Source organism: Agaricus bisporus (assembly GCF_000300575.1).
Source record: "Agaricus bisporus var. bisporus H97 unplaced genomic scaffold AGABI2scaffold_6, whole genome shotgun sequence".
Classification (NCBI taxonomy): domain Eukaryota; kingdom Fungi; phylum Basidiomycota; class Agaricomycetes; order Agaricales; family Agaricaceae; genus Agaricus; species Agaricus bisporus.
The window spans coordinates 1,973,025-1,994,807 of NW_006267369.1; the positions used below are offsets into that span (position 1 = coordinate 1,973,025).

The 21,783-nt window shown below is 45.5% G+C and overlaps 7 protein-coding genes across 7 annotated transcripts; 2 read left to right on the forward strand and 5 right to left on the reverse strand.

Annotated features, from left to right (window-relative positions):
• Nucleotides 1–384: 384 nt before the first annotated feature.
• On the forward strand, nt 385–2,861 carry AGABI2DRAFT_179045 (hypothetical protein). Its single transcript, XM_006462116.1, has 4 exons — nt 385–814; nt 1,184–1,289; nt 1,345–1,714; nt 1,779–2,861. The coding sequence occupies exons 1-4, from the start codon at nt 427–429 to the stop codon at nt 2,292–2,294; spliced, it is 1,380 nt and encodes a 459-aa protein (XP_006462179.1). The 5' UTR covers nt 385–426; the 3' UTR covers nt 2,295–2,861.
• Nucleotides 2,862–3,603: 742 nt separating this feature from the next.
• Nucleotides 3,604–6,349, reverse strand: AGABI2DRAFT_179046 (hypothetical protein; the record flags this gene model as incomplete). Its single annotated transcript, XM_006462117.1, has 11 exons — nt 3,604–3,676; nt 4,316–4,741; nt 4,804–4,907; nt 4,973–5,061; nt 5,119–5,143; nt 5,198–5,550; nt 5,605–5,671; nt 5,725–5,784; nt 5,838–5,904; nt 5,967–6,107; nt 6,156–6,349. Coding segments are annotated over 10 exons (1,490 nt in total), but the record flags the coding sequence as incomplete, so codon positions are not given.
• A 928-nt stretch (nt 6,350–7,277) lies between these two features.
• On the reverse strand, nt 7,278–9,444 carry AGABI2DRAFT_223428 (hypothetical protein). Its single transcript, XM_006462118.1, has 10 exons — nt 9,247–9,444; nt 9,058–9,198; nt 8,932–8,998; nt 8,819–8,878; nt 8,699–8,765; nt 8,295–8,647; nt 8,215–8,239; nt 8,069–8,157; nt 7,902–8,003; nt 7,278–7,842 (listed from the first exon to the last, which is right to left on the reverse strand). Exons 1-10 carry the CDS (start codon nt 9,436–9,438, stop codon nt 7,451–7,453), a joined length of 1,488 nt encoding a protein of 495 aa, XP_006462181.1. The 5' UTR covers nt 9,439–9,444; the 3' UTR covers nt 7,278–7,450.
• Nucleotides 9,445–10,226: 782 nt separating this feature from the next.
• Nucleotides 10,227–13,145, reverse strand: AGABI2DRAFT_179048 (hypothetical protein; the record flags this gene model as incomplete). Its single annotated transcript, XM_006462119.1, has 18 exons — nt 13,135–13,145; nt 12,951–13,059; nt 12,869–12,888; nt 12,776–12,804; nt 12,708–12,722; nt 12,588–12,616; nt 12,509–12,533; nt 12,374–12,455; nt 12,281–12,313; nt 11,919–11,932; nt 11,643–11,751; nt 11,445–11,587; nt 11,325–11,372; nt 11,182–11,262; nt 11,116–11,139; nt 10,815–10,844; nt 10,672–10,752; nt 10,227–10,292 (listed from the first exon to the last, which is right to left on the reverse strand). Exons 2-18 carry the CDS (start codon nt 12,971–12,973, stop codon nt 10,227–10,229), a joined length of 852 nt encoding a protein of 283 aa, XP_006462182.1. The 5' UTR covers nt 12,974–13,059; nt 13,135–13,145.
• Nucleotides 13,146–14,653: 1,508 nt separating this feature from the next.
• AGABI2DRAFT_193452 (hypothetical protein) lies at nt 14,654–16,993 on the reverse strand. The gene is made up of 20 exons (XM_006462120.1): nt 16,829–16,993; nt 16,734–16,782; nt 16,668–16,682; nt 16,580–16,608; nt 16,504–16,528; nt 16,370–16,451; nt 16,294–16,320; nt 16,224–16,235; nt 16,146–16,159; nt 15,983–16,091; nt 15,787–15,929; nt 15,645–15,702; nt 15,569–15,593; nt 15,478–15,515; nt 15,417–15,424; nt 15,340–15,350; nt 15,134–15,281; nt 15,053–15,079; nt 14,903–15,004; nt 14,654–14,847 (listed from the first exon to the last, which is right to left on the reverse strand). The coding sequence occupies exons 1-20, from the start codon at nt 16,897–16,899 to the stop codon at nt 14,791–14,793; spliced, it is 1,050 nt and encodes a 349-aa protein (XP_006462183.1). The 5' UTR covers nt 16,900–16,993; the 3' UTR covers nt 14,654–14,790.
• Nucleotides 16,994–19,585: 2,592 nt separating this feature from the next.
• AGABI2DRAFT_206430 (hypothetical protein) lies at nt 19,586–20,837 on the forward strand (the record flags this gene model as incomplete). The annotated part of the gene is made up of 4 exons (XM_006462121.1): nt 19,586–20,062; nt 20,131–20,328; nt 20,384–20,558; nt 20,626–20,837. The coding sequence occupies 4 exons, from the start codon at nt 19,586–19,588 to the stop codon at nt 20,835–20,837; spliced, it is 1,062 nt and encodes a 353-aa protein (XP_006462184.1).
• Nucleotides 20,838–21,179: 342 nt separating this feature from the next.
• Nucleotides 21,180–21,453, reverse strand: AGABI2DRAFT_193453 (hypothetical protein; the record flags this gene model as incomplete). The annotated part of the gene is made up of 1 exon (XM_006462122.1): nt 21,180–21,453. A coding segment is annotated over exon 1 (240 nt), but the record flags the coding sequence as incomplete, so codon positions are not given.
• Nucleotides 21,454–21,783: the final 330 nt, after the last annotated feature.

Here is a 21,783-nt window from a genome sequence, read left to right on the forward strand (position 1 = left end):
ATACGCGCAGTGGGGGACGTTTACTTTGAATGTGAGGTTTGGGATGTTTAGGGCGCATGATAAAGTGAAGAATGGGGTTGCTTGGGTGGGAGGTGTGGTTAGGCGGTTTAGACCTAGGAAACAGATTTAGACTTCATTGAAATGATTGGTTTCGTCGTTTTAGTTTTTTCATTTGGTGTGTGCTATTTGGTGAAATAATTCATGGTTTTCGCGAGTATATAGATCTGATGAGATTAAGACAGGCTGAAAGAGACTCTTGATAATATCGGGCGACACGATGCTCAGTCATGCATCATGGATCAAATGATGGGAACATGAGTATGTTTTGGTTTGTTGTGCTTGTTCCGGAAATAGCAGCAACGGGTTTATTAAATCGCCTCGACTGACGACTAGCACGACCTTTGACGCCCGGATTTTCGTTCAGAAATGATTGTCTCTTTCCCCTTCCCCTTCACCTTCTCATATCCTGGTCTCCCAAACCCATTTTCTCCCAACTACGGTCCTCCGGAATCCCATTCACCCTCTCGTCCCATGCTATACAATCAAATTCACACAGACCAGACCACACCGCGTCATAGTCAAGGACTTGACACCATGCCATATCCCCAAAATCGATTCACCACTTTGACACCGCCGCCTCATACTGCGTCATCCATAGTCTCGAAACCGCCAAATTTGAAACGCGGTTGGGAGCCTGCGTTTGTTGAACCTAGTCGATTGACAGCGACCCTGGCCTCCTCCAATGGCTATCTTGATACACCAGCAAAATATAGGGAAATGGCAAGTGCTGAACCCGAACATGATCAACCAGAAGGTATGTTCTTCATATCGCCTTGCTCTTGAGTAGTGGACCTGGGTTTTGGGCTTTTTTTCCGCGTGTTGATGGTGGGATTTGCCTCATGTCAGAGGCAAGGTCCGTCCCTACCCACTCACGACCACGCCTTTTCCACGTGATGTTTATGTTCGACTTTTAAAACCCTCCCAAGGAGAGATACTTACAGTCAGACACATACCATTCTTTCGTTTTATCAGTTCTTTCTTATACACGCTCTTCGCTACACTTTGTGAATTTGACATTCACTGACACACCCTCCTCTCGTTGTTTACCACTCCCACTTACCGTCCTTATATCTTATCCCCCAAAATATGTTCTCTAAATCCATCCTGATCACAATTGACATAGACCTCCCCCCCGTCAAGAAGCGCCGTGGCCTCGCCGATTCCATTGTCTCGACAGCCGTTAACGCCGCTTTAATCGGTTCAGCAGTCGGCTATACCGTTTACCGATTGTAACTACTCTTTCTTGTTTTAAAAGCTCCGCATTTGATAGCCTGAATTATTTAGATGGCGAGATCGTGGCAAAGAACAACCTAAAGCCATCGCTGAAGCGATGCACACGAATACCGAATCCTCTCCATATCATCATTCAAATCAATTCCCTCCTCCACCTCCGTACCAAGAACGTGAATGGATACCGGGCCCTCCGGCAGAAGTTGCTCCATCATCATTACCTACTCTGACGCCTCGAAAGAAGATTGCGCGGCATAGTATGAAGCGGTCGGCTCGAAGGGCACGTGTTCCAAGAGCTCAAACTGTATTTCCAAGTCCTCCGCGAGTCGTTGGCGTTCCTCAACCTGTTGCTGGTCCGAGCTCGCATCCTCAACCCGAATTTGATTTCGGAGGAGGGGATGTTGAGGAAGGCGAGGATAATCAAGTACGTATAAAAGTGTCGAGAACGGAAATCATTATTGACTGAATGTTATTTTATTTTATTTCAGATGAACTGGATTTCAGATAAACTTGCGCAGTTGATTGAAGAAGGAAAACGAGCTTTGAATAGAGAGATTGTGGTGATGAGTGATGCTAAAGAAGATGAAATCGATGATGGTAGTGATGCTTGGGAAGAAGATGAAGATCCCACCGTTACTGCTGCTACTGCTGGACATACCAATTCATCATCAAGATCTAATTCTATGCGACGCGGAATCAAACGTTCACGATCTCGCATTTACGGAGTTTCGAGCGCTAATAGCAGTTCAACTCATGTTCCCCTTCCCCTTCCCATTTCCATTTCACCACAACACCATCAGCAACAACAACAACATTATGAACAACAATATGAACAACCATTGTCTACGTCGATGGCGAGAAAATCACATATGAAAGCGTATTCTACGGAATCGGCTACGAGATATGTTTCGAGAGAAGATGATGGTTGTTGGGAGAGTCCGGAGATGAGGGAGACGATGAGGCTGGCGAGGGAACGGGCTTTGGCGAGTCGCGGGACGTCATAGCCGGCCTTTTAGGGCTTTCCTTACTCACTCTGAACTCTGAACTCGAGTTGTCACCGCACGCCTGGATTTATGAAGGAACCTGGACACGCAAACTTTGTACAACGGAAAAAGCACCCAACATTTGGAATCATTAATTGCGATTTTCCTTTTTTTCTAATCTCTTTGTATCGGATGCATCTCGCAGCACGCATATACCCCGGTGGAGTTTTTTTACCTCTGCTTTTTCTGATACGACAATTGGGGTCCTCGATCGAACGTCGACTCTATCTGCCCTCGCTTTCTTTCCGTCTTATTTTTTTGTCCGCGACAAGAAGGCAAAAACACACAGACACACAAGATGGCTCGACACGACACTCTTCCCCCCCTCCCCCTTGCAGCCCCTTGAAACGTTTTATAAACCGTTTTATCACCGTTTACTTCACTCCTCTCCTAAACCAAATCAGACTCTGCATATTTGTTTGTTATGTTTTTTTGCTGCCTTATTTATTTTTTTCACTTTGTAGACGTTCTTTTGCGGAATGGGAAGGAGAAATAGATGTGTAAGCTTTTAAGCATAATGTCGCTTTGATGCTTTTTGTTTTGTTTTGGTCGTTAATAAGTATATCGTTTTGTTTTTGTATCAATAGATATTATATATATGTGGTTGAACCTTGTTAACTTGTGTGCGTGTAAGAGGATATTTTAAGTAGATCGATGGACTCTCGGAGGGTGAGTGGAACCGCTGCATTAATATCAAGTGTCAGTCAGGTGTCAGTTAATACGGATTTGACACCGTTGTTCCGGTCAGCACTTCAGCCGATTTTACCTCCTAATCTAAAGGTGGACACAGGCGCATGATGATGACGATACAAATTTCAAGAGCTCGGTTGAGATGACCGAACTTTATTAGGGATCTCGAATAAGTATGTTTCGTGCGGTGTAAGTACATGACTATTAGGAGGTTATGTCCGCGGACATGGGATCTGCAGTTTATTATGAAATTTCAAAAGATTGTGGCACTGCCTTTGGAATTTGGCTTCGGTGGGTCGGACAGGGGAGGGGGTCGGGGCTTCGAGGGTCGAGGCCGAATCACCCTGGTGGGAGATGCTCCGAGATTGATCAACGATGTCACAGTTGTATAGTGATGCCGGAGGGACCCGGGTGGGAAAATCATTTTTGTCAACTTTAGAAATTAGTACTCGTGTTTTTTGAACAAGTTTTCGAAGATTGAGATGGCCCATGGGCCTTAGATTCCCTCATGGTCATGTGTAACAAATTTATATAGCATGATAGGGCATGATAGGGCATGATTCGGTGACTGCTACCAACGTGGCGGCCTATTATTACACCACTCGGTTAAATATTCTAATTTACTCCACACTCCCAAGAAATCGAAAACTGAATGACTTTCAAATTCTTGAGCCAGGAATATTACTTCATTCACGCCATCCCAGAGATGGGATCTCTGCAATTTCGTAAGATTTGAATTTGAGGCCTGTGAGCTAACAAACTCGAGACAAGTTCGTGACTCTACCGACGTTCACGGTTCCCGCATAGATACTAAGCGAAAGGAGAGGGAATATGTTTGTCATTGTCTATGAACAACACATTGGTGAGGGGATCCGCAGTGAAGGAGGATAAAGCCTTGTTGGTTCGAGCGCTTTTTTCTCCCATCAGGCTCTCGTTCTGCAGCAGTATATTTGTACTGTTTGAACTCATTCCTGGAGCCCTGTTCGGAGTTTTCTCATACAAACTCACCTTCAGTCCTTTTTTTCAAGCATAATTATTTAGTGAAACATCGAATGCTTTATTGATCAGGCACGTCTCCGTGGACCTTGAAGTGATCACGATAATGGTATCTAATTAATTTCGTAACGGGTACCGACTATATTTTTACAAACACGTTTATTGGTATTGATTATTCCAAATTTCTACGGTTGAATACCTCCATTACTAAAGCAATGGAGTTCGAAAAAAAGAAGGTTTAGAAAACAATCTATGTTTCTAAATCTTACGGAAAGTCATCCACTCAAATAAAAATATTTTACCGCCCCAACATGAGGAAGGAAAAGCCCTGATCAAAGATTATACTCAAACCAAGCAGACTTATCTCCCAAACTCAGATCCTCCGTACTCATATCCATCCCCTCCCTAATGACCCTCTTCTTTTTATTCTGGTCCCAAAGGTATCCCAAATTTAACGCAGAAAACAATACCATAAGCACCGAAAACACCAAAAGCACGATTGTAGCCTTGGTATACCTTGGTGCCGGACTAAGCGCTCCCAATAGCCATGTGGCTAAGATGCCTCCAAAATTGGTGAGCATGAAACCGATTGCGATGGCTGTGGCCCTTCGAGTATGGGGAGCTACGTTGTTAGCTAGCCAGGTGGAGAGGGTTGGTGCGACTATGTAGGTTCCTGGAATAGACATAAACAAGGAACCATATTGTACGCTATGGCTTTGTGAGCCTGATAGAAGTCGGGCTCGTGCGTTAGAATCAATCAAGTATAGCTAAAGATAGAAGGCATACCGAGGAACATGCCAAAGCCTATGACGCACATAACGGATGAGAATATGAGGACTAGCCCACGGCAGTGATAGTGATCGGAAATGAAAGCAGAAATCATCGCAGCTGTCGGAGAGAATCGAACACGTTAGGCGGGGAACGATATGCGAAAGAAATAATTAGTTACGCACTGACGAAGGCCACAGCAAAAGGCGGGACACTCATGAGTTGCGCACGAGCAGCCGTAAATCCAAGACCTTGAATAATTGATGGCGCGAAGCTAGATGTCATTTTATCAATTTTTGCTTTTCATTTTAGCGATGCGGCGAAGACTTACTAGGCAAGGCCGTAAAGAACAGTACCTGTGGCGAAAACTGTGAGTCATATCCTCACCGACGTAGAACTAGGTTCACCCACATCACAGAAGAGGACAACACCCAAGATCCAGGTCTGAGGGAGCGTGAAAGCTTTACGAACTTCTCTCCAACTGAAAGCATCAACGGAGGCATCTTTTCCAGTTGCACCATCATCTTTGAGCCTCTCGATTACATAATTCTTTTCCTTCTCGTTGAAGAAATAAGCATGTGCAGGGCTTTTCGGTAGGAGCCAGAATGACACAACGCCGAAAAGGACTGTAAAGATTCCCTCGAGGAAGAAAATCCATGCCCAGCCACGCTTGCCACCGACGCCATCCAAATTGATGATACCGAAGGCCAGGAGACCCGAAAATGCGCCTGATAACGAAGCACAGGAGAAGAAAGCGGAAATTCTATGCGAACCATGTTGGTTTTCGTCCACTTTATTTTTCTAGAAATTTGCTTACCTCCATTGAAGCCTCTGCCGCGGATAGAAGAAGGAAAGGTAAAGAACGAGGCCGGGGAATACACCACCTAATGCAATCCATGAGGCAACTGCTAGACACGAGCACAGATGGGAAGCCAACCTTCGAACAATCCAAGGAAGAACCGACATGCCAGTAAACCACTATAGGACGTGACAACACCTATTTCCGCGGACATGAAGTTCGTGGCGCAAAAGAGCGTAGTTGACACAAACCTTGTAAAGTGACAACAATGCCCCAAAGCGTTAACATGGTGGGTAGCATCCAATTTGGACCTACAGCCTGACGAAACAATATGTCAACGATGCCAGGACAACGAGTAGCTAAGTGAACCGGCGGCTCACCTTGAGTAACAGATTCGAAGGCAATTCCGCTATGATATAAGGAACGTATGTTACAGTTAAAGCAACACTGTAATCATGGTTGGTCATTTTGAGATCTGCCTGCATCCCCGCCACACGAGCGTTCGCCACATTCGTACGGTCCTACGAGGGGAGTCAGCTCAGCGTATTCATAGAGGTAGTTTCACCTACTATGAAAGACAAGAGATAGAACATCGATACGACTGGCAAAACGTAGAGATCGAGTTTTCGCCATACCCGCTTCTCTAAGGCATCGTCGAGGAACAGAGACTCGACGGGCTTATCTAAAATAAGTTCGCCCACAGGTTTTTCTCGTTTTTCTAGGTCAGAGCCCGAGGAAAGGTGAGACGGCGAGCTAGCCATGGAAAGGGAAGGCAATAAATCTGGGATGCAAAATGGAGCCACGGATACTGATATATAACCATCGAACAAGTTCTCTGAACCCGGCACTTGATCTCAGTTCGTCCATTCATCAACTCTTACCTCTCCTATCCCTGTTTATCGTTGAGCGGCAGAACCTGTGCATTTCTTCGCTGTCAATTATTCACGGGCTTTGTTTCTGCCACGAGGTTATCATCAGACGAAATATGATTCTCTCTTTTAATAGTAACATGAAGTCAAGAGGTGCCAGGTTTTAATTACTTCAACCCTGGACCGGACTGATGGACAAGTAGAGGATTTTCGTAGAAATGGAGTTGAAGACATCATCCAAGTATGACTATAAATAAATATCTCAGTAAAATGTCTGGCCGAAGATGGGAGATGTATCATGAAAGAGACAAGGAAAAATATGTTTGTTTATCACTCTCTACTGCTGAATCCCTCTAACCTTGGTAAAGGGTAGGGTAACCTGGGGTAAAGGTAAGGGTAGCCTGTGATCTACCCTAGGGTTACCCCTGGTGGGCCCTAGCACCTCAGCCTGAATGTAAATGCTGTTTGACGAGGGGGCGAGGCAGATGAGTCTGGCATATCCGGTATGTGCTGTAGGTGTCTGGTGTCATTTATTTCGGCCAGAATATGTGCCCATTGGCCATGTCTTTTGGCAGGTGGAATGCCTAGCTTTGTTTCCTCACCCACGTCAATGTCACTGTTACTATCAAGGAAAGCTTCGAGGTTCTTTCCAGGCATGTCTATTGTCCTCCATTGGCGACATGTCTTGCTTGAGAATTTCGGCACAGCGCTCACACTTGGTGTTCGGAGAACTAGTAGATTTACTGATATAGAAATTAGCACTCGTGTTTTTTGATCAAGTTTTCGAAGATTTAGATGAGCCTTGGATTCCCTCATAGTCATGTGTAACAGATTTATATAGCATGATAGGACATGATTCGGTGACTGCTACCAACATGGCGGCCTATTATTACACCGCTCAGTTAAATAATCTAATTTACTCCACACTCCCAAGAAATCGAACACTGAAAAAAAATTATTTTTACCGCCCCAACACGAGGAAGAAAAAGCCTTGATCAAAGATTATACTCAAACCAAGCAGACTTATCTCCCAAACTAGGATCTTCCTTACTCCTATCCATCCCCTCCCTAATAACCCTCTTCTTCTTATTCTGGTCCCAAAGGTATCCCAAATTTAACGCGGAAAACAATACCATAAGTACTGAAAACACCAAAAGCACGATTGTAGCCTTGGTGTATCTTGGTGCGGGACTGAGTGCTCCCAATAGCCATGTGGCTAAGATGCCTCCGGAATTAGTGAGGATGAAACCGATTGCGATGGCTGTGGCCCTTCGAGTATGGGGAGCTGCGTTGTTAGCGAGCCAGGTGGAAAGAGTTGGTGCGACTATGTAGGTTCCTGGAATGGACATAAACAAGGAACCATATTGCACGCTATGGCTTTGTGAACCTAGAAGTCGGCCTCGTGCATTAGAATCAATGAAGCATGGCCAAAGGTAGAAGACGTACCAAGGAACATGCCAAAGCCAATGACGCACATAACGGATGAAAAGATGAGGACAAGCCCACGGCAGTGATAGTGGTCGGAAATGAAAGCCGAAATCGTCGCAGCTGTCGGAGAGGATCGAACACGTTAGGAGGGGAATAATATGCGAAAGGAATAATTAGTTACGCACTGACGAAGGCCACAGCAAAAGGCGGGACACTCATGAGCTGCGCACGAGCAGCCGTAAATCCAAGACCCTGAATGATAGATGGCGCGAAGCTAGATGTCATTTTATCAATTTTTGCTTTTCATTTTAGCGACGCGGTGAAGACTTACTAGGCAAGGCCGTAAAGAACAGTACCTGTGGCGAAAACTTTGAGTCATATCCTCACCGATGTGGAGCTAGGTTCACCCACCATCACAGAAGAGGACAACACCCAAGATCCAGGTCTGAGGGAGCATGAATGCTTTACGAACTTCTCTCCAACTGAAAGCATCAACGGAGGCATCTTTCCCAGTTGCACCATCATCCTTGAGCCTCTCGATTACATAATTCTTTTCCTTCTCGTTGAAGAAATAAGCATGTGCAGGGCTTTTCGGTAGGAGCCAGAATGACACAACGCCGAAAAGGACTGTAAAGATTCCCTCGAGGAAGAAAATCCATGCCCAGCCACGCTTGCCACCGACGCCATCCAAATTGATGATACCGAAGGCCAGGAGACCCGAAAATGCGCCTGATAACGAAGCACAGGAGAAGAATGCGGAAATTCTATGCGAACCAGGTTGGTTTTCGTCTGCTTTATTCTAGAAAGCTGCTTACCTCCATTGAAGCCTTTGCCGCGGATAGAAGAAGGAAAGGTAAAGAACGAGGCCGGGGAATACACCACCTAATGCAATGCATGAGGCAACTGCTAGACACGCGTACAGATGGGAAGCCAACCTTCGAATAATCCAAGGAAGAACCGACATGCCAGTAAACCACTATAGGACGTGACAACACCTATTTCCGCGGACATGAAGTTCGTGGCGCAAAAGAGCGTAGTTGACACAAACCTTGTAGAGTGGCAACAATGCCCCAAAGCGTTAACATGGTAGGTAGCATCCAATTTGGACCTACAGCCTGTCGAAACAATATGTCAACAATGCCAGGACAACGAGTAGCTGAGTGAACCAGCTCACCTTGAGTAACAGATTCGAAGGCAATTCCGCTATGATATAAGGAACGTATGTTACAGTTAAGGCAACACTGTAATCATGGTTGGTCATTTTGAGATCTGCCTGCATCCCTGCCACGCGAGCATTCGCCACATTCGTACGGTCCTAAGAGGGAAGTCAGCTCAGTGTACATATAGAGGTGGATTCACCTACTATGAAAGACAAGAGATAGAAGACCGATACGACTGGCAAAACGTAGAGATCGAGTTTTCGCCATACCCGCTTCTCTAAGGCATCATCGAGGTACGGAGACTCGGCGGGCTTATCTAAGGTAAGTTCGCTCAGAGGTTTTTCTCGTTTCTCTAGGTCAGAGCCCGAGGAAAGGTGAGACGGCGAGCTAGCCATGGGAGGGGAAGGCAGTGAGTCTGGGATGAAAAATGGAGCCACGGATGCTGATATATATCCATCGAATAAGTTCTCCGAACCCAGCATTTGATCTCAGTTCATCCATTCATCAACAGATCCTGATCATGAGAAACTAGATCTCAGTTTTGTCACGCACCAAGCAATAAGTCACACCAACCCCCACGTCTCGGATTTAATTGATATTCAAGCCTTGAACATGGGCAGTGTCGTACCTGGAATATTCTATCTATCCCAAGGCACCACTGCCAGTATAAGCTAGTATAAGCCGTTCAAAATCCAAGGATATGTTGGAGTGACAAGGCTAACGAGACCAGACATTTCCCACACTTTAAACTGGCTGGCAAAACCCTTCAAAACCGCATGGTTGAGTCGAAACCATGGGAACAAAATTTGGCAGGCTGCTGGCTTGAAACTGTAACATCCGAACAGGTTCTTACAGGTTCTTACAGACCTCCCCTTGCCTCTCCTATCCCTGTTTTCATTGAGCGGCAGAACCTGTGCATTTCTTCGCTGTCCATTATTCGCGGACTTCCGAGTTTCTGCCACAAGGTTATCATCAGACGAAATTAAAGCTATGATTCTCTCTTTTAATAGTGACATAAAGCCATGTGCTTAGGACACCAAGCAAGAAGTCACAGGTTCCGTAAAGGTTGAGTGGATTTTCCTGAATCCTGGCATCTGTCAGCAGGACTGTCATCCGAAAGAGCCGTGGAATTCCGTTTTAGGAGAGTCTTGGAGGGGGGTGTTGCAAGGGGTTCGAGTTGATTTCACGGCTTGCCCGGAAGATAGTCCCCTGTCTGTCTGTCGGCCCGCTTATCGACCGTTATCAGGTGCTAAAATCCAGGAACAACAGCCATAAGATCGTAATATGCAGAGATTGCACAAAAACACTCATGATGGTGCGAGCAGTAAAAATTTACCAGGTGCGCAAGTTTGCTGACATGGAGATGGCAGATGCCTCTCAAAGCTGTCAAAGAAGCCTTTCCATCTATTATAAGATTTGAACATATTATTTCTTTCTTAATTCGGTGTATGATTCCCACCTCAACCAGACTCGCTACACAACCTTCCCAAAAATACCATTATTACTGTCAACAGACGACTCGAGTCGGTTCCTAGTAAGAGTACACGAATACAAATCAAAGCCAGGGGTAAAATCCGCAATTCCAGTGAGTCCTTATCCAGCAACATTCTTTTTCATATCTCTCTGACCTCTTTTACAGACGAAACTCCAACCTCGATGTCGTCGGCCGTCCGTCGACTGCCAGTCCTCGAAGATGACATGTCTAATGACTACGAGTGTGAATGTATAGAATGAGCTATCATGAAGTTTTCTCAAGATTGAATGAACTCACTTTCGACCTCCCTGTGAGCGAAAGCTGGAACTGAACAACGGACAATCAGACGATGGTTCAATCCGTCGCGAAAACTGACAGGCTCACCCCAGGCATTCCACTCGCTTCTCTACTGAGCGATCCCTCCGTAAACAACACATTCGTCGGTATTCCTTGTGATCTCCCAAAGCCGCCCCCTCGCGCATTCAATGTCGACATTAACGCGTTGGCATATAATTTAGATAAAGCAAAATCCCAAACGAAATTCCTTATTTCATAAAATCAGGCAAGCTTCTAATAAAAAGAGTTCACTGGCACTTACAGGGTTGAGTTCTAAGTAGCGGGCCTGATGAGTCGGAAGTTTCGTTTGTATAAGGTAGGCACTCACAGGTATTACAAGGAAACATATCACATCCAAGATCGCGAATATAGCCGTCACTAGACCTGTTTGAATCGTCATTCTGATAATCTATGTCAATGCAACCCTCATTCAACAAATGCCCAAACGTTTAAACGACTAATTTCGCAGACCTTGTTTATTATATCATCAGTTTGAACGATTCCTGTCCTCCTTTTCGCCTATAAAACCAGTGTTCAGTTACCACATTAGTAAAAACAATCAAAACAGGGCATTGGATGAAATAAACCGACCAGGCTATGGACCAAGGAAAAAGTAATTATCACATCCGCAATCATCGAAGCGAGTAACCAAGTCAAAGCTGGCCAATGTAAGTCAGGTTTCCTGGCAAATCTCTTGACATCGACGACCGTATGCGCCAGCCATATAGCTCCACCTAGCGTGAAACGGAAAGTTACTGATTGTCATCACATATATATGGAACCACATACCAGTCGAAATCAACGCAAACACCCAAATTATAAAAGCGAAATACCGCTTTCCACTAATGATAATGATTCTCCACGCGATGAAAAGTTGCACTGGTGTCGAAACCGCTATCTACCGAAGTAAAATATCGTATCATTAGCGTCTGGCACGTAATCTTTAGATTGGGTCGAAATCAAGGGTCCAGTTTCTATTTTGGGACTGAAGGAACCGACCATCGGAACTTGGAGAGGGTCGGGAAACGGATGATGAGGGAAAACCGAGCTTAAGAAAGTACGTACGGTCATGATCGGATCTATACATTGCGTCACATGGGGATATGGTGGGACAAGCGAGGGACAAAGGCAAGGCGCGAAAGTCGATATGTAAAGTGGATATGAGATCAATCGATGTCGAGGTCCAAGGCGAAAAATTCAACGTCAGCTTCGTTCCTCTACAAAATTAGGCGAATAGGGAAAACGAATAGCCGACTGATCCCACACTATGTTTGTGGCAAAGGCTTGTCTGATGGACATATGATAGCAAGATGATGGTAACTGATGGAACCGAACTTAATAGAGTTGAGTGGGAGAGCCATACCTGCGGGTAGAACTGCCTGGGGTCAGGATCCAAGGCGAAGGACTCTAACAAGGAATCAACTTACGAACTGGGAAGAACGTCGTTGCTGCTGGTTGACCTGAGAAAAGGACAGGCACCGTGATATACGTTTATGCCGTGACTCGGAGATTTGACGTACCATATTTGAGGATTAGCGGTTCATATAACAGTCCTATAATCAGCCCCGTGTTTACTGTTTCTGCTACAAGCAGATAGAAGGCCTGGAAAATCACTTAGACAACGAGTTGTTGCTGGTTGACATCTCGAGACGTACAAAGCATTTAAGCCATATGCTGTCCCTGTTGCAAACGATCAACTATCTTTCAGCATCCCATACGTAATAGATAACCCACCTTTTATATGTCTGGAAATATATGAGACTCTAATTACCGAGGCGATGATGTGGCGGTCGGAGGCAAAGCAGGTGGATGTGTCAATTTAATTCAGTTAATCAATACCCTCTGATGGCCCACCTGAATGGCGAGAACCTGATTTTCTCCCGAGTAAGTCAAATATTCTAGATATAAAGAAGAAACTCTACCCCGTATAACATCGTGTTGAAGAAAGCGCCTTTGTATACGTGGACCTTTGAGTCCGAGTCTCCGACACGAGTGGCTCACAAAGGTCGACTCACCGATTAGCATCGGTCCGAATCTATATGACAGGTGGTCAAATCGTTCGATACTATTGGGGCAAGTAATAGAAAAGGGACGTACAGGAGTGGTATTGACGGTGGCATTTTGAAGTTCTGTCGTACTTTCTACTAGGTTTCAATTCAACGTGTCAGAATCAGGGTTGCTGGCCGAAATGCCAGTAATATATCAGCTAGTAGTTACAGCGAAGAAAGCGTTGAAAATGAGATAAGGTGACGGTGAGGAGACAAGGAAACGTTTTATTCACCTGTGGTAGGCAGTCAGCTCACGGGACGAATCACTAGTGGCTAATCAATAAGGTGGAGACTAATATGTATGTTTTCTTACCCTAGCCCGTAGCCAAGCGCCCAACGTTCAACCCAAGCCCATCAATCCAAGAAGAAATCATATTGAAACGTTTACTTAAAATAGCTGTTCTCATCACTTTTTAAGTAGTGATCGGGACCCCGACCTCGTGTGCTTGTCAACATGCCGAGCTTCATCAGACGGATAGATCAATCTGTGTTTTGACCCAGTGGTACAACGGGCGTTGGAAATGCTGCAGCAACGTTGTAGCACATGGGCATACAGCAAAAAAATTCGGCGATTGGCACCAAGAAGCTGCCAGTGCATTGTTCGCATTCCAAGATGACAGAACCTTAATATAGTCAGCATCATGTAAAGGACACTCTCCACTTCCTCTCTCCCTTAAGAAAGCAAGTAATGTATGCTCCCTCTGTTGATTGATAGCGGAATGTCGCCGGCAGGAGTACTCTCGTCAGTGATTTCAAGTTCAAGCCCCCAGTAAGTTCCTCTCAAGTGTGGACCGTGTCACACATTCGATACACAATGATATCCCACAATATTAGTTTGCTACGTGGGCTATACATAGGTTGTGTCCTGAACCGCCCCGCCCGTATCCGCGGAAAAGGCTATCCGGAGAGTCTGGAATTTTGGAAGCTGGTAGGACTCATGTCCAGGCACCTCCATCAGGCAACATTTCAGACCTCGCGGCCAATTTTAGTAAGGTCATTCCAACTCCGCATCTAATTCCTCATCAGATCAGAGCAAACAAAATATACAGACCAGCACCTAAAAGTCGAAGGACATAACACTGAGCCACTAGTGGATGGGCAGCACAGTACGACTGTGTGGGCCTGCCATACTGGCTATAAATATCGAGGGAGGTTCTCGCAAGCTTCACGATATTCGTGGGCACGAGACAATCGTTGAGTCGAGGCTGCTGTGGAATCATCATAATGAAAAGTTCCATCAGAGGGATAGCCGCCGAACGCGTACCTATCTCTCCAGTATTTTTAGACTTGGTCGTTCTAACCCTCCGAATCAGAACTTCTGATTCGGAGCTGACAATAACTCGGATTGATAATTGGAATCTCAGTCCAGCAGACGCAGGAAGACAATTGTTCCAAATATGTATTGATATTCACACTTCTCAGCATATGGAGCGAAATTCTGTCAAACTCGAGGAACTTCTCAGCCCTGACCCTCGTCGAAGTGAAATCAAAGGAATCCGCCCACCAACCCATGACCATGCCATAGAAAGGAAAAACTCTAACGCCCATGGGTGGAGGAGGTCAGGGCTCCAGGCAAAGGTAGGGAGGGGTTGATCCGCGTTGTCTATTAACTTCAATACATGGTTCCTGAATAGTACTTCAAGTATCGGGTCTAAGAGTCTGATGTCCGCAGGGGCAAGATCCTCAGGCCTCAGGCCCAGAGTTCACACGTTCACAACTTGGTTTGCGGTTGGTTTGCGGCCACGTCAAGTCCATGTCAGAGCCCATCTAATTAAAAAAAGGGACGACCTTTCCCAACTTAAAAGAGTACAAATGAAAGTCGTTGCACGTAATAATACGTATAACATTAAGCACAAAATAAAAAACCCTCCTGAAGTCCGATGTTTAACCTAAAGAGCGACAGCCTGTGGTTTCCTCGACTCTTGATCTGGGATTGTCTCCACGACCTATTTGATATATTGGTTTCAAGGACTGACGGGAGGAAATAAACCCAAAACGTACCCTTGTCACAGTTATGCCATACTCAGGGTCATCATACTGCGAACGCGATGATTTTTCGTATGATACATTGCCAAGCTCAAACATATGTGATTGAACGCGGAGCTAAAGGGTAACTTCAGTAAAAATGGCCTTCCACCTGAATGAACTTACTGGTGACATGGGATCTGTGGTTGTGTTCTAAAAAAAACTGTTGAAGCGGACGACAGCGTGAAAAACTATATGATAGCTTACAAGCCGTCTACTGCTTCCAGGTGTACTTGAGAAATGGCGCTGATTTGAATGACCGCTTGTCATTTCCTTCAGAGAAGCGCGGGCATTCAAAGTAGACATTAGGCAATTCGCGTAAATCTTAGTCAGAGCTAGGTCCCAAATGAAATTCCTGCATCGGGAATTAGTTCACACTGGCATGCGCAGAGACGTAAAACGCGTTGACGCACAAAGCGGTTTTCTATGGTTCAACAACGAGATGAACTTCAGAACACGCGGTTACTACAACCGCCATAGATTTACGTACCCCAAGAGCTAGATGGGGCCAATTAGCGCTCCGTATTTCCACACAAAAGAATAAATCTCACTCATGAAGAAGACAACATCTCCAATTGCGAAGAGGGCACTGATTCAGGAACGTTACCCTGGGGTTTCAGTGTTGAATGCCATAAAACCTACGTTAGCATGCCAGTTTGGACCGTCACTTAAATAAATGATAAGTGACAGTTGCGAGTCAACGTGGTCAAAAACCCACTTCGAATAATTTTCGAAATAGCGTCGTCTGTCGCGGAGAATCCTGTTTTACGTCTTGACTGCGAATCATAGTCAGTACGGTGGCTTGCGGGAGTGGGAAATTTGAGGGGAATAGATAGGATCTTGGCGTGGGGAGTACTGACCAAGTTTATCACAAGTGTTACAGTGATGAGAACATCCGCGACGGTTGCTGCAAGAAACCATACAAGAGCAGACCAGTGAAGTTCAGGTTTACGGCTGAATGATTTGATGATAATGATCTTAATAGTTGTCCATAGACCACCAGCTTGTAAGAATAAGGTCAGCGTTTTGCAGGTGGAAAGACTTCAAGGCACATACCAAAAGAAACGAGTGATAGTATCGAAATGACGATAGCAATGATTGACTGTTTCGTGAGACGAAAAATTCTCCAGGCAAAAAAGAGCTGAATAGGCATAGAAATCGCAACCTTCGATAACTAGTCAGGACCTCAGCACACGGGGCATGAGAGGGCTTAGCTTACAATGGTTATCGGTTCTAGAGGTACAATGGAAACATAGAGACATGAAATGCTGAAAAAAAGGAAATGGAGCTTGCGCACCAGCAGCGAACACTGAATCGGACGATAATTAATCTTATTAGCCAACGGGATATAATTTTCAAGCACTTACTGACTGGGAACGCGTCTAGTTTATGTCCTGTTGCGAGTCTAAATGCCTATACACCAGAAAGTGTGAAATGACGGACCATACTCCAATATGAGAGGCTGATACATCATCACCATATCTATCCCCGTATTCGCCGTCTCAACGATAAAGAGATAGAGAACCTAATAGTACGTTGAGTCGGGATGATCCTCGGGTGTGTGCTTGAAGCCTCACCAAACACTTGATCCAAAGTGCGTCACTGTTTAAAGTCAAATGTCAGCTCGATAACAAGAGTAGAGAAGTATCATACCTCTTGTAAAGCCGGTAGTACGAAAAAGTCTGTGGCGAAGCGGATCGTCATGAGCGCTGAATACCCAGAATAAGATTCGCCAAGGTACCTGAGATAATAGAATCTAGGCACAAGGGTCAATTTTGTCATCGTCCTCGGAGGTCATGGCACATACTCCATATAATATCATATTCACGAAGACTCCAATCAGCATCGGTCCATACCTGAACCTATGTTAGACATAAGTAAGTCATACGACATAAAACTTACGATAATTGCACGTTGGGTGGAGGAAAGAACGTTGCGGATGGTGAAGGAGCCGTGGCCACAGTAGTAGACATGGCGGCCGTATGGTGAACAACGCGAAGAGACGATACCGAAGGCAAGAGGATAGAGAACGACAATGACCGGGGATCTGAAGGGCGGGGGCTGAAGGAACCCTTTTGGAGACAGAACCATCTCGAAGCTCTTTTATCAGCTATCAATAGATATCACGATTTCAAGAGAACTTAGAATATCCGTGAGAGGACTCGAGAAGAACCTAGAGCTAAAGTTTGATCTGGCCACCAGGTGAAGCATCTGAAGAAGTCACACAGCATAGTCAATCTTGGCATCCTCACCACTCAGATCAACTTGAGAATCCTTGCACAGTGAGAAAGGTGACAACTTCCTCGTTAGCTCGCCACGTGGGTGAGCCGAAACGCGCAACTTGTCTCGTGCTACGGTGTAATCATCAGAACTGTCCAACCGTAACTCTCAATCTTCAGCACCGTGGTAATCGCGGAATTGTAGGCAACAACTCGGAATTTTCATGCGCTTGGGTTTCACGGTCTGTCAGTTTCGGGTAAGAGGGATTCTCGGCTTGCATAAGCCCAGTCTCTACGTATCATCAGCGACCAGTAGCGCACCGGAGGATACTCCAATATTCAACTCACTTCGAGCAGAACACTCCTGGGACGGGCCAATGATGGACATCGAGAATGACATGTGTGTATGACTCCAAACATAGGATATCCGTATCTTGCCATTCGAGTCGGTTGATGCATGATGGGTGGCTAACCCAAACAATTGCCCAACAATCTGTGACATGGCTGACTTGGTGACGTCGCAAATGTGATTGATTGATTGCTCAAAAATTTTCACTTAGATTTGTTCGAAACATATCTGATGATTCTGATCAAAAGAACGGTATTCACGGAACGTCACTTTTCGAAGGCCACCGTAACTCAGCATTCAACAAGAATACGAAGGAACGAGAAACCCGAGAGTAAAATCAGGGCAACAAATGAACCACGACAGGACACGGCGAACGTCTACCTACTCCCAAAGCATCTCCGTCATGGACTCAATTCTTAAGGGTGGCGTGTGATGGTAACACTCTATTTTGACTGAGGCGAAGATTCAACTACGGAAGTTTGGAGTTACAAAAATTTAGGAGAGATCTTTGACAGAGAATTGAGAATGAAAATGATCAGCTCTGATAGGTCCCGCTGTGGACGAAAATAAACAAACGAATCGGAGATATGTAACTGGACGAAATGAGAAGTACTTACCAAGGCTTGTTGTTTCCACCATTCCATTCACCCTTTCCGAGTGTAATTATGCGTCGCTGCCTGAGTCGGTGTGCGCTATAACCTGAGCATCCCAGGTTCAGGAGGTGGCGTTGAAAGCACAAGGCGAGGGCAAAGGACAAAAACGTGAGAGAATTTGACTTCCAGCCCCGCTGATGGACCGGGTCTTTCCGACCGCGGGCCGCCCACCCCGCCTATTCTTGATACTTAATACTTCCGGCGACTCTCGCACGGTAGGGACGCAGAATGGGAACAAGCACTTTCTGTATTCGGTTTAGTAGCTTCTGGTGTCAGAAACCGGAAGCATTTTAAAGATGAGAATGCAGAGACGACCTCATGTGCATGCAGTACATGAAAGAACTGTATATAGGAAGTATACGAGTAACTTTCACAGGAGTTGTTATCTTTAGGATGAGTATAGGACAGAAGAGGAAACAAGAAAGAGAGACGGGGGGCGGGGATCAACTCAGCGAGACATTGCGAGCATGATACTGGGGCTGTCCCCGGTATCAGTGAGGGTTGATCATTTCTCCCGCCAACACGAGTGTCTGCAGGGATTGTTTTCGCAATGAGCGAAAAACATACCCAATGTTAATTGTGCTCTAGATTCTACGCACGAAGGCACTACTGAAGGTACGATTCAAATAATTTTCCTTATTCATTACCGGTAGCTTTAAAAAATGCCTTTCATATTCAGGACAAAGGACTACTGGTAGCCGTCTAATATATCGCGACAAAGCCAACAGTCCGTTATCCAAAGGATAGAGCTCGCCGCATTGCTCAAGAGACGCGTCCTTCCTTGGAGAAGATCAGGGAGTGAAGGAGTTCAGTGCTCTCGGTTATACTTTGGTTGTGAGTTCTGTTGTAGGCCGCCTATCTTGGTCGTCTTGACGGTCTGTATACCGAAAGACAGAAAGTATTGTGTGCTTATTAGGTCGCTACGTCTTTGATTTTGCTTTTGAACACGTCATAAAGGTGGTTGCAACTTCTCGCTTATCTTCCCTTAAATTCCCCGAAGACCTAAGGTAGGCCTCGTTATCATTCGAATGCTACCGAGGTACACAGATGCGACTACACAAATAGCGATATGCAAGGAGGCCAAGGCACTCCTGCTTATCAACAGCTGCCCAACGGATGAGCAATTATTTATTTCAGCTCGGGTGCAAGCCGATTTGATTTTCGGACGGGAATTATGCAACTGGATATGTACAAGCCTAGAGAATACATTGAGGGATTGCAGGCGTGGGTTTACTGTTCGTGATCCGAAGGTCAAAGAGAGGAAGAAGGGTGTCTTCAAGGCTACCGTCGAAGGGTTGTTCGAGCATTTCTGAGTAACAGGAGTTGTGTTCAAGAAAATCAGAAAGGAAGTCTTAAAGTGCATCATGTAAACATGAGCTCATTGATGCTAACACGGGCGCTGAAATTATAAACCTGAAGCCGATTTGATGATCAACTGATGGCACTACTTCATCATTTGCCACGCGACTCTCGTCTTCCCGTTACTTTTTTGATTCATCTAAGTTCTGCGAATACTCGACCTTCTCCGTCAGCCTTTTCTCGTGGACACTCGATTCCCTTGTTGTCCTTACTTCAGGCTCGAACTGCCGCAGGTTACGCGGGTGCAAGAAAATCGAATAACGTTTGGAAACAAGCCCCTCTTTCCCAAGGATCTTCTCAAAATTCAGCACAAGAGGAATTGAATGTTCATAGACATCGAAAACAGAAGACTGAAAAGTCCAAAAAATCTCAGAGATCAAAGCACGAAAGCGTTAACCATCGAGATGGGAATGGGTCTCACCCTAAACTTCGTGGTACTGAAAGAGATTTACCCGAAGTGAGATTGTCGAAAACTCTATCTTGGATACTACGACATGGAGGTGCATATGAAGGTTTAGCGATGCGGGAAGATGGGTTCGTGTATGTCAGCGACATCGTGCGTGTGTCTCTCCCAACACCTCTCATTATTCACGCTCTGTATACTAATATGACATATTTCTGAAGCTGAAACACAGTCGCCTACGGACATTTGGTTTGACTTTGGAGAGACTAAAAGGCATTGTCCAAACCGATGCTAAACAACGATTTTCGCTGGTTTTCGAACGGTCGGACGCAACTCGACTCAATTATACCGTTGTAGAGGGAAATGAAGATGAGAATGGTATGTGGCTCATTAAGGCGAACCAAGGGCACTCGATTAGTGTACGTTGCGACCGGATAATTAAGCTGCTGTCAGCCGCTAACTACAGTTATACAGGCTGTCAAAATTGAACTTAAATCTATCCTTCAAGTTTCAGATATACCTTCCGGACTGGCAGTGCACGGGACAACTCGCTCTGCTTGGAATGTCATAGAAAAGGAAGGCCTGTCAAAGATGAATAGAAATCACATACACATGGCACAAGGTTTTGGTAAGGACGATGTTATCAGCGGTATGTGCCGTTTTTTCTGTACTTAAACCTCCGCGGTGCAATACCTTTCTAAATTTATTGACGACAGGCATGAGACAATCATCCCAGATACTCATATTTATCAACGTCCAAAAGGCGTTAGATGCTGGGATAAAGTTCTATTTGTCCGATAATGGGGTAGTACTCACGGATGGTGACGAACATGGATACTTGAAGATGGAGTTTATCGACAGAGTAGAGGACGCGAGAACAAGGAAAGCGATCGAGGGATGGGAGGGGAGTGGGGAGACTGTTGGATAAAGTTGTTTCAGGTACATTTCTAGATCCAGGCAGAGCCTCCTGCAATGCCCGACGAGTATAATTTCTTCGTAAAATGACTATATACATAGCGACCGAAACAAAAGAAATTCGATTGGGATTATCTAGTTGGCCAGATCCAATTCCAATGAGAAGCCAGATGACTCGAGCACCCGCATCCTGTCCAGGTCATTTGCATTCCAAGAAACCGGATGGTTCAGGGATAATTTAAATCCTCCCTGACCCTTCCCCGAATTGTGGATTGCTTCCAACATGTCCACGAAAATGCACCCGTCCGATAGCTCGCTGAGCCAAGTTGCTGTTATTGACAAGTGGGAAAGGTTTGGTAAGAGCGTTTGGTCAGATGATATCGAAGTGTCAATGGCTTCTTGTTCAAGTTGAGAGATGGGTCGTCCTATAGCCTCGACAACGGGCTGGACGCATGCCCTATCACAGCTAACGAAGTGAAGCGTAGAAAGATGGGGATTCCAGCCAAGCAGTTCCCGATAGGCCTCGATACTGTACCTACATCGAGTGAAGGTTAGGGAAGAGAGTGTAGTCGGTAGATGACAAAAGAACTTGATCATGACGAGCCGATTTTCCTTGTGAGTTTCATTAGCAAACATGTAGTGGATATCGTCGGACCAATGGAGAGTTCGAAGCCTAGAGAATCGAAGGAAGGAAAAACCGAGGCAGATGCGCGGATACCAAGAACAAATGCCGACATTCCAATTCAGATACTCAAGTTCCTTGATTGTGATAGGTTCGTTGACATTTGTCACGGGTTCGATCCCTTCACCCGCCGGGTTAGAAGGTTCATCATACTCGAATTCGACAAGTCTAGGACATGTCACTAATAGCTTCAAGCAAATGTCGGCGGGTATGGCCCGTAACTGGAGTGTTGTAATTGTTGAGGGTAGAGAAAATGGACACAGGACTTCGATGAGCA